Source organism: Acanthisitta chloris, unplaced genomic scaffold (genome assembly GCF_000695815.1).
Source record: "Acanthisitta chloris isolate BGI_N310 unplaced genomic scaffold, ASM69581v1 scaffold19658, whole genome shotgun sequence".
In the NCBI taxonomy this organism is placed as follows: domain Eukaryota; kingdom Metazoa; phylum Chordata; class Aves; order Passeriformes; family Acanthisittidae; genus Acanthisitta; species Acanthisitta chloris.
This window is the reverse complement of record NW_008685587.1, coordinates 10,847-22,856: the sequence shown is the minus strand read 5'-3', so window position 1 is coordinate 22,856 and position 12,010 is coordinate 10,847. Positions and strand designations below refer to the sequence as shown.

Here is a 12,010-nt window from a genome sequence, read left to right as displayed (position 1 = left end):
CAAGTGTGGCAGAGCTTCCATGAGAAGTGAAAAGGGCTTTCCCCATCACCTGGGCTTTAAAGCAGAGTTCTCCAGCTGGAAATACAAACGTTTCAGGGCTTTGAGTTGAACAGAGAGGGTTTGGGAGGTGTTGAAAGGTGCCAGTCCTGAGCCTTGGCACACTGTGCCCATGGGAGCTAATGATTGTCTTGATCAAAGCTCTTCTGTTGCAGCCAGGTAACTTGTCCTCTTCTCTCCCTAGTTAATCTCTTGCCTGTGGATTGTGATGAGAGCAGAGATGATGTAAGTATTTATTTCTTTATCTTCAAGTCTTGGGGATTCTCACAGAGCAGTGATGGTTCTAGGGAACCTCCACCCATAAAGTATCACTGTAAAGTGATTAGTTCTGTTGTTTTACAGAAAAACTGAGGCTTGATGAGTGGGAATTAATGGCCTGGATTAAATTAAGAGCGTGTGTGAGACTCTGAGAGATAAAAGTCTAAATTCCCAATTATGTGAATCCATTCCTGTAACAGTTGTGCCAGAAGTGATATTGGGTTGCAGTAAAGCTGTTTGCAGCTTTAACAGAACAAGATTTAATCCAGCTAATTCCCAGAACTCCACCATGGAGTGTCTGCACTGGTTTGTCTCTCGGGGTGGGTTGTTGGAGGAGCTGTGGCTGCTCCATCCCTGGGAGCGTCCAGACCAGGTTGGATGGAGCTTGGAGCACCCTGGGCTGGTGGGAGGTGTCTGCCCATGGAGTAGGATGAGCTTTAAGGTCCTTCCAACCTAAACCATTCCACACTGTATAGAATCCCAGACTGGTTTTGGCTGGGAGGGACCTTAAAGCTCACCCAGTCCCACCCCTGCTGTGGGCAGGAGGTTCTAGAGGACTCACCAGCTCCTTGTGACTCAGGCCTGCCAACCTTTGCTGCAGGTGTGTTTGGTCTGAGCTGGAGGTGCAGGACTGAGCCAGACTGCAGTGCTGGTGTTGTGCTGGTGTCTGTAGCTGCTCTGAGACTGTCCCACTGTGGTGCTGACACTTGTTCCCTGTCTCTGACTCACAGTTCTGCCGGGCCAAGCAGAAGGATGTGGTCATGGCTGTGCTGCACGAGCTCTACAACTACCTGTCCTTGCAGGCAGGTGAGTTCCAATCACCCTATAAATCCCTCCTGAGCGTGCAGGAGTGGCCTCTCCCAGCTGGCTGGTGGTTTCCCCCTCAGTTTGGAAGGAGGCTGGTGGAACAGTGAGTTCCCTGGGGGATTGGGGGCACTCAGGTAATGGGGAAGCAGACAAAGATGGTTTATTTCTGTTCTGAGTGGTGCTCAGCTAATGCACTTGTATCACTGTGTCCTGCTGAGTGGGTCTTGTTGGCACTCGAGAGATGAGGAATTTGAGGTAGAAATAGGCAGTTTGATGATTTGTTTCTACCAGCAGCTTGAGATGGTCTTCAAGGCACTCTCAGAGCCAGTAAGTGTGAGCTGGAGTGTTCTTACGAGTTGATTTAAAGGGACTGAAGAAATTGTCCTCTCTGCTGAACTGTGGCAGGCTCTGTTTCCTCCCTGCAGCGCAGGACAGGCTCAGCTGAGGAGCTGGCCCAGCACAGCCTGCACTGCAGGGGTGAATCCAGCCCATCACTGGCACGTGGGGATGGAGAAGGCTGAGGTAGCTCCAGTGTGTGAGTGGAGACTTGTCCAGCAGGACCCACAGCAGCATCCATCAGTGAAAGTGATTCTGTTCCATTTTCTGGATTTCACGCCTCAGGGCTGAAGCCTTTGTATTCTGAAGCTGCACAGAATTCCTAAATCTTTTCAAATCTGACTTTGGCACCTGCTGGATTTCCACCAGATTTACTCAGGCTCTTAGCATGTTTGTTTAGCCAACTCGGTGAAGGGAGATTTGGAGGATTTAGCTCGTCACCAGCGTTTCTCGGCCTGGGCAAGAGGCAGAGCTGTGATCTGGGCTCCTCAGGAGCACTTTGGATGCTGATCATTAGCTCCACACCACAGGCTCTGGCTGCTGATGGCAGGACACCTCTGCACTCTGCCAGGGACACAGACTGTTTTCCCCCTCGTTCTGTGCTCAGCAGCTCTGAAGTGTGTGGTTTGATTGCCCTTACCCAGCAGCAGCTCTGAAGTGTGAGGTTTGATTGCCCTTACCCAACCTGTGTGCAGCGGCTGAGCATTTTATTCATAGTCATAATCTGATGTCTCTGCAGTATAAATCTCACCCTGGAGTCATTTGGCTCAGGGCTGCAGCTGATGGGAGAGCAGAGCAGCTCTTGGTGTGAATTCACAGGGTAGTTCAGAGCTGTTCAAGGGCTTTTTCCCAGACATTATTTCTGTTTGACTTTTTTACCAGGTAATTTCGAATGTGGAAACCCTGAGAACCTCAAGAGCAAATGCATTTGGGTTAGTGAGGCGAAGGATCACGTCATGGTGAGTAGGCTGTGGGCAGCTTTGTTACAGCCTGGTGCTGAGTCTCTTACAGGGCAATAAATAACAGCCACTAAAGCAATGCCTCACCCCTTTTACTTCCTCATCCTGGCTTGATTCCTTCCCATCTCTCTCCCTTCCCCTCTGGCCAGTCCTGTTCTCAGCAGTTCTTTTGAAAATCATTTTCTCCTCCGTCTCTGATCCAGCCCCCGTAAATCCTCACGGAACGGTTTGTTGTTTCTCCAGAGCCATCAGTCTTGTGAAAGCAGAAATTTCCCTGGATTGAGGGCTGGGTAGGAGAAGGATTTTTCTATACCTCGGAGTGTCAGGAGGCAGAGTGCTCTGATCTAGCATTCCATTGCTTCCCTGGTAAACTGTCAGTAAGATTAGGTTGTGCTTAGTGGTTCATCCGAACAGTCTGGGGTGGTTATTTCACAGAGTGCTTCATGCATCATCTGCCCAGGCAGGAGGCTTAGTCCAGGCACACCTTCAGGTTCAGCTCTGCTTCCTCCAGTGTGCAGGGTTCTGATAAGAATTACCCTGGGATTGGGCTGTGTGGCGTGAATTCTCCCACTCCTGTGATGAAATAGTGTTGCTCAGTATTCTAAATGAATGGAGAACTAATCTCCTTGTGGCTTCCTTGCACAGAATGTGACTGGTAGTTCCCCACAGAAGTTTGAAGCTGCCCTGCACTGGATACTGAACAGCAACAAGGATTTGGGAATCCGGTAAGTGAAGCTCTGCGTGTCAAAGTTACAGCTCTGGGGTGTAATTTGACAGGACCTGTGGGTGCCCTTTAGCTCCAGACCCCAGGGGACTTCAGGAGGTGATCTGGGATTGGCTCTGGCAGTGCTTGCTGGGCAAACCTCCAGAGGAAAAGTACAGGCCTGCAGCAAAATGGCAAGTGAGCTCACCCGGGGAGGCTGATCCCTCCCCAGCCTGGGCCGCAGGACATCGTGTCCGGGCGGGTCTCGAGCCTTGGTGACCAGGTCAGGGCAGCTCGTGGCCATCAGGGGTTGTGTTGTGCCTCCTGCAAGGTTTGCAGGTGGTGGTCCTGGTGTCCTGCCACTGCAGCACTTGTTAGGCTTGTCCATGTGGTCCCTTTTCCCAGGACAGCTTTAATCCAGCAGTTACTGGGGTGGAGCTGCATCCATAGACCAAAAGGGTTCACTGGCCAGCAAAGCCCTCTGTGCAGTAGGTAACATCACCCACACTTTGGGATCCTTTGGAGCCAGTCCTGAGGAGGAGGAGAGGAAAATGGATGTTGAATGACACCTTTAGTGTCAGAAAGAGCTAGTGCACAGTCAGTCCCAGAATCCCAGAGTCACTGTGGCTGGAAGGATTATCAGGTCCAACCTGTGACTGATCCCCACCTTGTCTGCTAGACCAGTGCCATGTCCAGTTGTTCCTTGAACACCTCCAGGGAGGGTGACTCTACCACCAGCCTGGGCAGCCCTTTCCATGGAGAAATTCCTCCTGAACGGTGGTCTGACTGCCTGGGGAGGGTGCTTGGTCACTGGGGAGGTGTTTCTTGGCCAGCAGGCTCAGCACATGAGAAACAGCAGCAATTCCAGGGGTTTTCAGGGAAAAACAACATTCAGTCTGTAACCCGAGAGAGAGTGTTATTCAGAGTCCACAGCCATCATCCCCTTCCTCTGGGAAGTGTGGGCTGCCTCCAGTCTGTGCTAGCTCCGAGGTCTCACAGTTGTTTGCCTCTAACGTTGCTAAACGTGGCTCTGATGAACGGAACTGCAGCACTAGTAGTGCTGGGGTTGGTGGGCAAAGCTTGTAGGAATTCCCATTGCTGGTTTGCTCTTAAATATTCCTGCAGCTGCTGCTGTGATCCAGGAATGAGACAGCCCCTGCTGCTCTGACTCATGTGTGCAAATCCCCAGGACGGGCTGTGCGTTCCACAGGGTTTGGTCTGTGGGTGGGTTGGGATCCAAAGCTCCTGTTCCTGTGCTGAGCACTGCCCGAGTCAGGAACTGTGGGACACAATGTGCTCCCACTTTCTGTTTGCAGCAGCAGCAGCTCTGCTGGCTGTTCCCCACAGGGTCTGTGTGGTGTGCTGGAGTGTGCAGCATCCCCCAGACCTGCCCCTGGCACCTTTAGCTGCAGGAGATTGTTTTCCTGGGTGCTAGTCTGAGGCAGGGCTGAAAACGAGCTCTGCACTGGGTGATTCTGCTGCATGTTTTAAATATTGTCACGGCATTTGGATTGTAAATAAAACTAGGGGGTGGGGAACAACTGTGTCTCCAGCTGCTGTAGCATCCAGAACTGAACCCAAGCTGTCAGCAGTGTGTGAGCTAGTGAATTGGGAAAACCTCTTTGTCTAGAGGGTTGTTCGGAGCAAAGAGAATCGGGAGCTTATAAATTAGCATCCCCTTTGGTCCAGTTCCCCTGGGTCTGGTGGCTCTCACCTGCATCCCTCGATGCTGAGGGAACGAGTGGGTCTGTGTGAAGTGAGCTTGGGGCAGGCTGGGGCTCAGGGGAGCAGGCTGGGGGCTCTGCAGGGGCAGACACAGCCCTTACAGCAGCTGCTCTGTCGCTGCTTTAGCTGTTGCTGCTCTCAGCTCTGAGGAGAGCTCCCATCCCTCCTGGCCTCCCCCAGCCCTCCCTGCACGACTCCGGGATCGCTTCCATCTCCGTGCCGGGAGGTGGGAATCCAATTTAGAGTTTAATCTCGTGCACGCCGAGAAGGGGCTGACAGAGAGGCTGTGGAGGGAGACCTGAGTGTGCCAGTGGGAGTGCCAACCCTTTCCGAAGCCATATCCATCCCTGGCTAAGCAGCCGGTCCCCGCACACAGGAGGAGTTACTGCATCTGCAGTCTGTTTGTTCTCCTGCCTTGATTAAGGACTGCAGTTGGAGTCAGCTAGACTCTGCCTCTTCCCTCAGGCTGAAAGACAGAGAGCTCTCGGAGGTGGTTTCCAGCGTGGAGGAGGTGTTCTGCCTGGAGTCTGCCCACCCACAGATGGGGCTGGGCTGCCGCTTCCGCCGCGCCATGGTCACAGCCATCATGAACCTCTTCCTCTTCTTCTGGAGTAAGTTGGTGCCCGTGCTCAGCCTCTCCCTGCACAGCAGGGGTGAACCTGTGTGCACACACGTTCTCCAGCCCTGGGAAGTGACTAACTGAGGTGAAATAAATCTGCTGATGAGTTAATGTCTAATTAACCTTTGTTCTGGCAGCACAGGGAGACCCACAGCTCTGCCTCTGTGCTCTGAGGGCTTAAAACCTGCTTTAAATCAGCCTGATTAGCTCTCTGGGTATTCCTCCAGTACCCATTATTATGGGTTGCAAAATAAGTGTGTTAACTTACCTAAAGGAGTCAGTTTTTCTTGCTCTGAGCTCCAAAAGTCTTCAGCCTCTTTAATAATGACTTGTAGCATTTCAGGGTTGGAGGGTTTATTGGAGCAGTCTGTCATGCCTCAGCTGAGACAGAGGTGATAACAGGAGCTGTGTGACTGGAGTGTGATCCAGCCCAGCACGAGGGGGTGGCTGGGGACACTTGTGTGTAGTGTGGAGACTGAGATGCTAAAGTCAGCTCATGTCCTGAGGGGGCACTTGTCAGTGCTAAACCTTTGCACAGATCTCCTGAATTCTGGGCTGGCTCTGGAGCCCCAGGCTGTATTTCCTTATCCAGCAGCTCTCCCTGGAGCAGTGGAGCCTGACAGTCTTCCAAAGTGATTGTTGTGGGGGAGGCCAAGGCTCTGCTCTGCTCAGCCCTGGCTTGCTGGGGGCCTGTGGCTGTGCTGGTGGTTCAGGTGTGTGCTGAGGCCTTGTGCCCACCTCATCCCACACCCCCACGTGCTCTCCTGCTGCAGGGGAGCAAAAGGAATCACTTGGATTCGGTTCCAAGCAGGCCTGGGTCACAGGGAGTGAAAGCTGCTTCGGGGGCAAGTAGAACTAGAACTGCATCCAGCAAGTGCACAACTGCCAGCTATTGAATTCTGTCTGTTTCTGTTCTAGGCCTGGTGACTCTCTGGGGGATCCTCCTCTTCCTCAGGTATCGCTGGCGGAAGATGGAGGAGGAGGAACAAGCCATGTATGAGATGGTGAAGAAGATCATAGGTAGGAGCTCTGTGAATAGAGGTCACTCTGCTGTCGTCCCTGCAGTGCTGAGCTCTCACTGTTCTCTCCTCCTGCCCTCAGCTGTTGTCCACGACCACTACAAGGAATGGGAGCGGAATTTGGAGCGTTACCCCTACGTTGGCATCTTCCACGTCCGGGACAGCCTGATCCCTCCTCAGAGTAGGTGAGCAGCAGGGTTCAGCACAGCCTGGAGCTGCAGGAGCTGAGCAGCTCCCAGGGTCTGGCCTTGGGCTTTGGAAAGGCTTGGACACCGCTCAGGCTGTGCCGTAACCTGCGGCAGCTGGAGGTGACCGTCCTGTATGTTGTGCAGTCACACAGGAGCTTCAGTCAGGTTCTGGTTTTTTACCTCCTTTCTCCTCTGTCTGTTGCAGGAAGAAGATGAAGCGAGTGTGGGAGAGAGCCGTGGACTTCCTGGCCTCGAACGAGTCGCGGATCCAGACCGAGTCCCACAGGGTGGCAGGGGAGGACATGCTGGTGTGGAGATGGACTCAGCCCTCGTACGTCTCAGACTCGGAGCACTGAGGAGGAGCAGGGGAGCAGCAGCTGTGGACATGGACCTCTGCAGGGGACAGGCCCCGCGCTGGTGGTGGGAGGAGCAGGGCATGGGCCTGGCTCCGAGGGTTGGGGGTTGCACGTATCTGTTTGCTCTTCTTTCTGAACTCTTCACACACACTAATTCAGGGCAATAATGCTGGCTTGGAAAGAAGATGGGCTTGAGCTGGTGGGAAGCTGGAATTGCACCAAAGTGAGCCTTCCACAGAGACCCCGTGGGAGGGCTGGGGGTCTCTGCCAGAGCCTGGGGCACAGAGCGTGACCTCAGCGCCCCAAAGGCCAACTGGTGGCAGCATCCATCAGGGAATGTGCTTAGGCATACCATTTCCCATGGAAACATTAGGGTGGCAGCTCGGTGTACTTTGTTAGAGTTTGTTTTTACCAGCACAGGGATGAAAGCACTTGCTACTTCCCAGTGAGGAAAGGGATTGTGTTGGCTTCACCTTCCAGGTGAGGTGGAGGTGGGCCTGGAGGGAGGGAGGCAGCCTGACGTGCCTTGGAGCTTTGGGCTGGGCTGGAGGGACGGAGAGAGGTTGTGACCCTGTTACACTTTTAAGTCTGCAGTTTGTGTGCTTTATGATTTCGGGGGGTGGGGGGAACGTGGGTGGAAAATAACGAATATAGGAATCTTCCGAAGGCGCTTTGCTGTGGCTGCAGCCACGGGGACTGCTCCATGGCTATTAGGAGCAGCTTTGGGAGGGCTTTGAGGGCTGAATGTCTGTGCTGGGCAGCTGCAATGTCTGTGCTCGTGTCGAACAGAGCTGTGTCAGCACGGGCAGTGCCACGTCGCTGCCCTCGGTCCCGGGCGCGCTGCCTCGTCTCTGGTGTCTGCAGTCACTTGGTTACTGAGCTGCTTTCTGTCCAGCAAAGGGTGTTTGTTTCCAAGGAAATGGCACCCGTGTGTGGCAGGTCAGGCTTGGCAGCAGTGCTGCTGCTCTGCTCTTCCCGAGGCTGTGCCACAGCTCCTGAGGCAGCAGAGACCTGGCATGGGACAGGGACACCTGCAGGGAGGAGCCAGTGTTGGTTGGAGCCCTGTACCCTGTGGGTTTTGTTCTTCCTGAGGAGAACACCCCGAGGGAGGATGCACGGAGAGAGCTGTGCCAGGCTCTGGGCTGGCTGAGCCCTGCTCCCCCTGGGCAGGTGATGCCAAGTCCAGGTGTTCCTTGTGCCAGTCCCTGCTCACCTGGCAGGGGCTGCACCTCTCCTGGGAGCCACCTGGCATCCTGCAGGACCCTGGAGTCTCCATGTGGATCTCCTGCTGCTGAACATCCATCAGAATGGGTGGAGGGAGCAGATTTCTCCAGGAACAAAACACTGGGAGGTCTTTCCATTCTATGGGGAGTATCCTGTGTGGAGGTGACTCTTACCCCATGTTTTGGGGGCGAAGGTTGGGTGTTTGGGCAGGAGACTCAGCAGCTCCTGCCACTGTAACACACAGGGAATAAAGAGAAAGCAGCCTCATTTGTCCAGAACGTGGTACCACTGTCATCACTGCTGCCATAGAAATTCTCTCAAACACCAGTGCCTTCGTTCTTACACCTTTTTAAACTCTGTGGGGTCTGGGGGAGCTTTTCTAACCGTCCAGCGGCGCAGAGTCAGGCATTGCAGTCCTCCTTTTGTACTCAGCCTGGTTTGTAGAACCAGCTTCAATGGCTTGGTGCTCTTTCTATGTTCCATGTAGCTCTGTAAATCCATATAAAGAATAAGTTTATTACGAAGAGTTTGCTACCTTTATTGAGAAGTCACAGGTTGTTCCAAGTGCTTTCCCTGGGATTGGGTGGATCCTGCTCCAGGGGGCTGTGTTTCCCAGGACCTGGCATGGGGTGGCAGAGCAGCCTGAGGAGGTCCTGGTGTGCCACGAGGTCAGTGTTCCCATGACAGGGCAGAGGGAATGGGGCAGTGTCTGCAGCACGAGGGGCCTGGAGCTCCAAGGGCAGATCCTCATGCATTCGTGTGGAGTCAGCAGCTGCTGGGGGGGCTTGGTTTGGATCCAGCTGCTGATCTGATGCCTTGGGGCACCCTCAGCCCATGGGGAGTGTGGTGGGTTTTCAGGTGATGGTACAGGAAGACTGGGAAGTCTTGGGGATGGGATGTCCCTTCCTGCCCTGCTCCCAGCCATGGCTCACCATGTGTCCCTCCCCTCCTGTGCCCCAGGTCAGTGTGCTTTGACAAGGCTGCTACAAAGCACTGTCAAAGGGAGGATTTGTGTCAGGGGAAAAATGCAAACATCAAGGCTTGGACTATCCACCAGGTCCCTGAGGCTTCTGGGGGCACCTGGTGAGTAGCAGCCACAGAAGCACACCTTGATGGCAGGTCTGAGCTGCCTTTAGGGCCTGTTTCCTTCAGCGTTTCAGTGCCTCCCTTGGCAGGAGTGGTCCCTGAGTCACTTCTGTGCCACTTCTGTGGTCAAGGGTGACTCATGTTTGGTTAGGGAAACCTTTAGTTCATCTGTCATGTGGGTCTGGCTGACACTGGCAGATTTTCCCTGGCCCAGGAGGAGGGTGACTCCATGGCCATGGGCAGGAGCTGCTTTCTGGTCAGAGTTGTTCCTAAGGTTTGGGAACAAAAGGAATGCAAGGCTGCATCTCCTCAGGACCTGCATTCCTGTTGGGATGCCTTAACCGGGCTGGGTTGCTAAGTTACAGCTGAATTTTATTCAAGGTTAGGAAATAGGCCTGTTTGGTGTGATTCCACAGGCTGGAGGAGGTTTGCTCTGTGCAGTTGGCTGTGACAGTTGTCCCCCACACATCCCCTCTTTCATCTCCTGTCCCCAGAGCAGAGCACACTGATCCCGTGCCGTGCTCACAGCTCTGTACAGTCTGTAGTGATGATTCCAGTGGTACCAGCAGTTTTCCTGGAACTCTGAGTCTGTTCAGAGAACAGGGAAGAGCCACATTCTCCACCCCTGCCCTGCTGCCCCCATTGCCAACTGAAGTTGCTGACATCCCCCTCCAACCTTCTTGCAAAGCACAGAGCTCTATAAATAACCTCTCCAGCCCTCTATAGAGCCATCACCTCCCCTCGCTGCCAGGGAGGCAGAGTGGGCCCAAAGGGGAACTGAAGTGAAACTGTCCCTTCATCTGCTCATTTCCTGCCTCTAGAGCCCTCACACGGGTGTTTTGTCCCTGCTGACATGGCAACTGATGCTGTGCCTTCCTGACGGGCATCGAGTCAGGGCACCAGGCCAGTTCTCCTGGAGAGATCCATGGGAACCAGGGAGGAATGGGCACAGCCAGTGAGTCCTGCCTGGAGGTGCCTCCCTCTGGCACTGCCCCATCCAGAGCATCGCTCCCAGTCCTGCCCTGGGCTCCATCCCCGAGCCCATCAGCCTGGACAGAACAGGGAGGTGCTGCAGGTCTGTGGATGTAGGTGAACGACTCTCCACCTCCGAGGTGAGTCCTGCCCTCACCTCCCAGATCCTGACACGGGATGAGGTCTGCACTGACAGATGCTCCTGCAGGAACAGTGTGAGGTCACTGAGCTCTGATGCAAAGCTCACAGATGTCTGAATTGGCTCTCCACGAGGAGACCCCAGCGGGTCATGGAAACCTGGCTTGGCTTTGAGCTTGGCTCACCCAGGGCCGAGTGTGGGCTCTGTGCCACAGGAGCCCCCCATGCTCCCCCTCCCTGGCCCCTGGCAGAGCAGAGCTCCCTGGGGACGTGTTCTCGGGTGGCAGGAGGACACTGGAGCCTCTGCTGCTGTCCCCTCTGACTGAGGAGAGTGCCCAGGGCCCTGTGCAGCTCATGTCAGGGTACTGAGCAACCCTGGCTCCCCCAGGGCTTGGCATCCACCCCCTTTACTGACAATGTCTCCCCTGCCCAGGCCGTGCCAGGCTGGGAGAGGTTTGGGGTGGCTGCAGCCTCCAGGTTGGCCACGGGTCTGATATGGATGTGCACGTAATTAGCTCCTAATTAGCATAGTTTTAGCATGAGGCAGGGTTCTCTCCCCTCAGAGTGCCCTGCTCATTACAGGAGGCTGAGTAGCTGCCTCTGCAGCTCTGGGTTGGCTGATATCCTCCAGGATCTGCTGGGGCTGGTCTGGGGGTGAGAGTGACCATCCCCTCCAGTCCCAGTCCCTGCCTGGGCTGTGTGTGCCGTGTCACCCCTAAGCAGCAGGTGGGCTCTGTGTTCTCAGGGTGCAGGGGACTGGCACAGCCTGGCACAGCCCGTCCCTCGGCGTGTGCTGGGGAGCACACCTGGCAGGGCTGGGGGCACACACTGTCCTTGCCTGGCTGCAGGACACAGCGTGGCCCTGGCAGGAACCTGCCTGGGACTTTTCCATCCTCCCCACTGCTCCCAGGCACTGCCCTGGCCCTTTTCCCCGTGCCAGGCTGTTGGCAGGGCTGGGGCTCTGACGCACCCTGCCTTGCCCCTTGCCATGAGCACCTTTCCTTTGCCAGACACCGGTGTGCCACAGCACCCCGGCCCTGGCAGCACCTCCTCACAGCCCCTGTGCCTCCTCCTGTGTGTTTTCCCATGTGAGCAGTGGGACTGGGAGCTCTGGGGAGCAGCACCCGTCGCCCTCTCACCGCCAGCCCCAGCCTGGGCAGGCAGGTGGTTGACAGGGGTGGGCCAGGCTGGAGGGGAAAGGAGCCTGGACAAAGCAGCAGTTGTTTTCCTGGATCGCTGATTGCCCAAGAGCTCCGGAGTGTTTTGCCTGTCCGGAATGTCGTCCCGAGCCCTGGCGCACGTGGCTCCAGTTCCCTGGCCCACCCAGGGGTGTCCCCCCGCTCCCAGCTCAGCTGTCAGCAGGACATTCCAGCGCTGCCACAGTCAGGCGATGCCCAAATGTCTGTGGGCTCCTCCTGCTCCCTCACCTCTTACTGCTGAGCCACAGTGAGCAGCAAGGACAATCCAGCGCTCGCCCCGAGCGGCCACCGCACACAGGTGAGGCTCAGGGCAGATGGACACGGCTCTGGAGAGCAGGTGGGATTTCCAGGGGATGGGCACGGG

The 12,010-nt window shown here is 55.3% G+C and overlaps 1 protein-coding gene across 1 annotated transcript; it reads left to right on the top strand.

The window, feature by feature from the left end:
• Window positions 1-241: 241 nt before the first annotated feature.
• LEMD2 (LEM domain containing 2) lies at window positions 242-7,027 on the top strand (the record flags this gene model as incomplete). Its single annotated transcript, XM_009079829.1, has 8 exons — window positions 242-282; window positions 1,047-1,122; window positions 2,341-2,417; window positions 3,063-3,142; window positions 5,311-5,456; window positions 6,383-6,484; window positions 6,566-6,668; window positions 6,877-7,027. Coding segments are annotated over 8 exons (776 nt in total), but the record flags the coding sequence as incomplete, so codon positions are not given.
• Window positions 7,028-12,010: the final 4,983 nt, after the last annotated feature.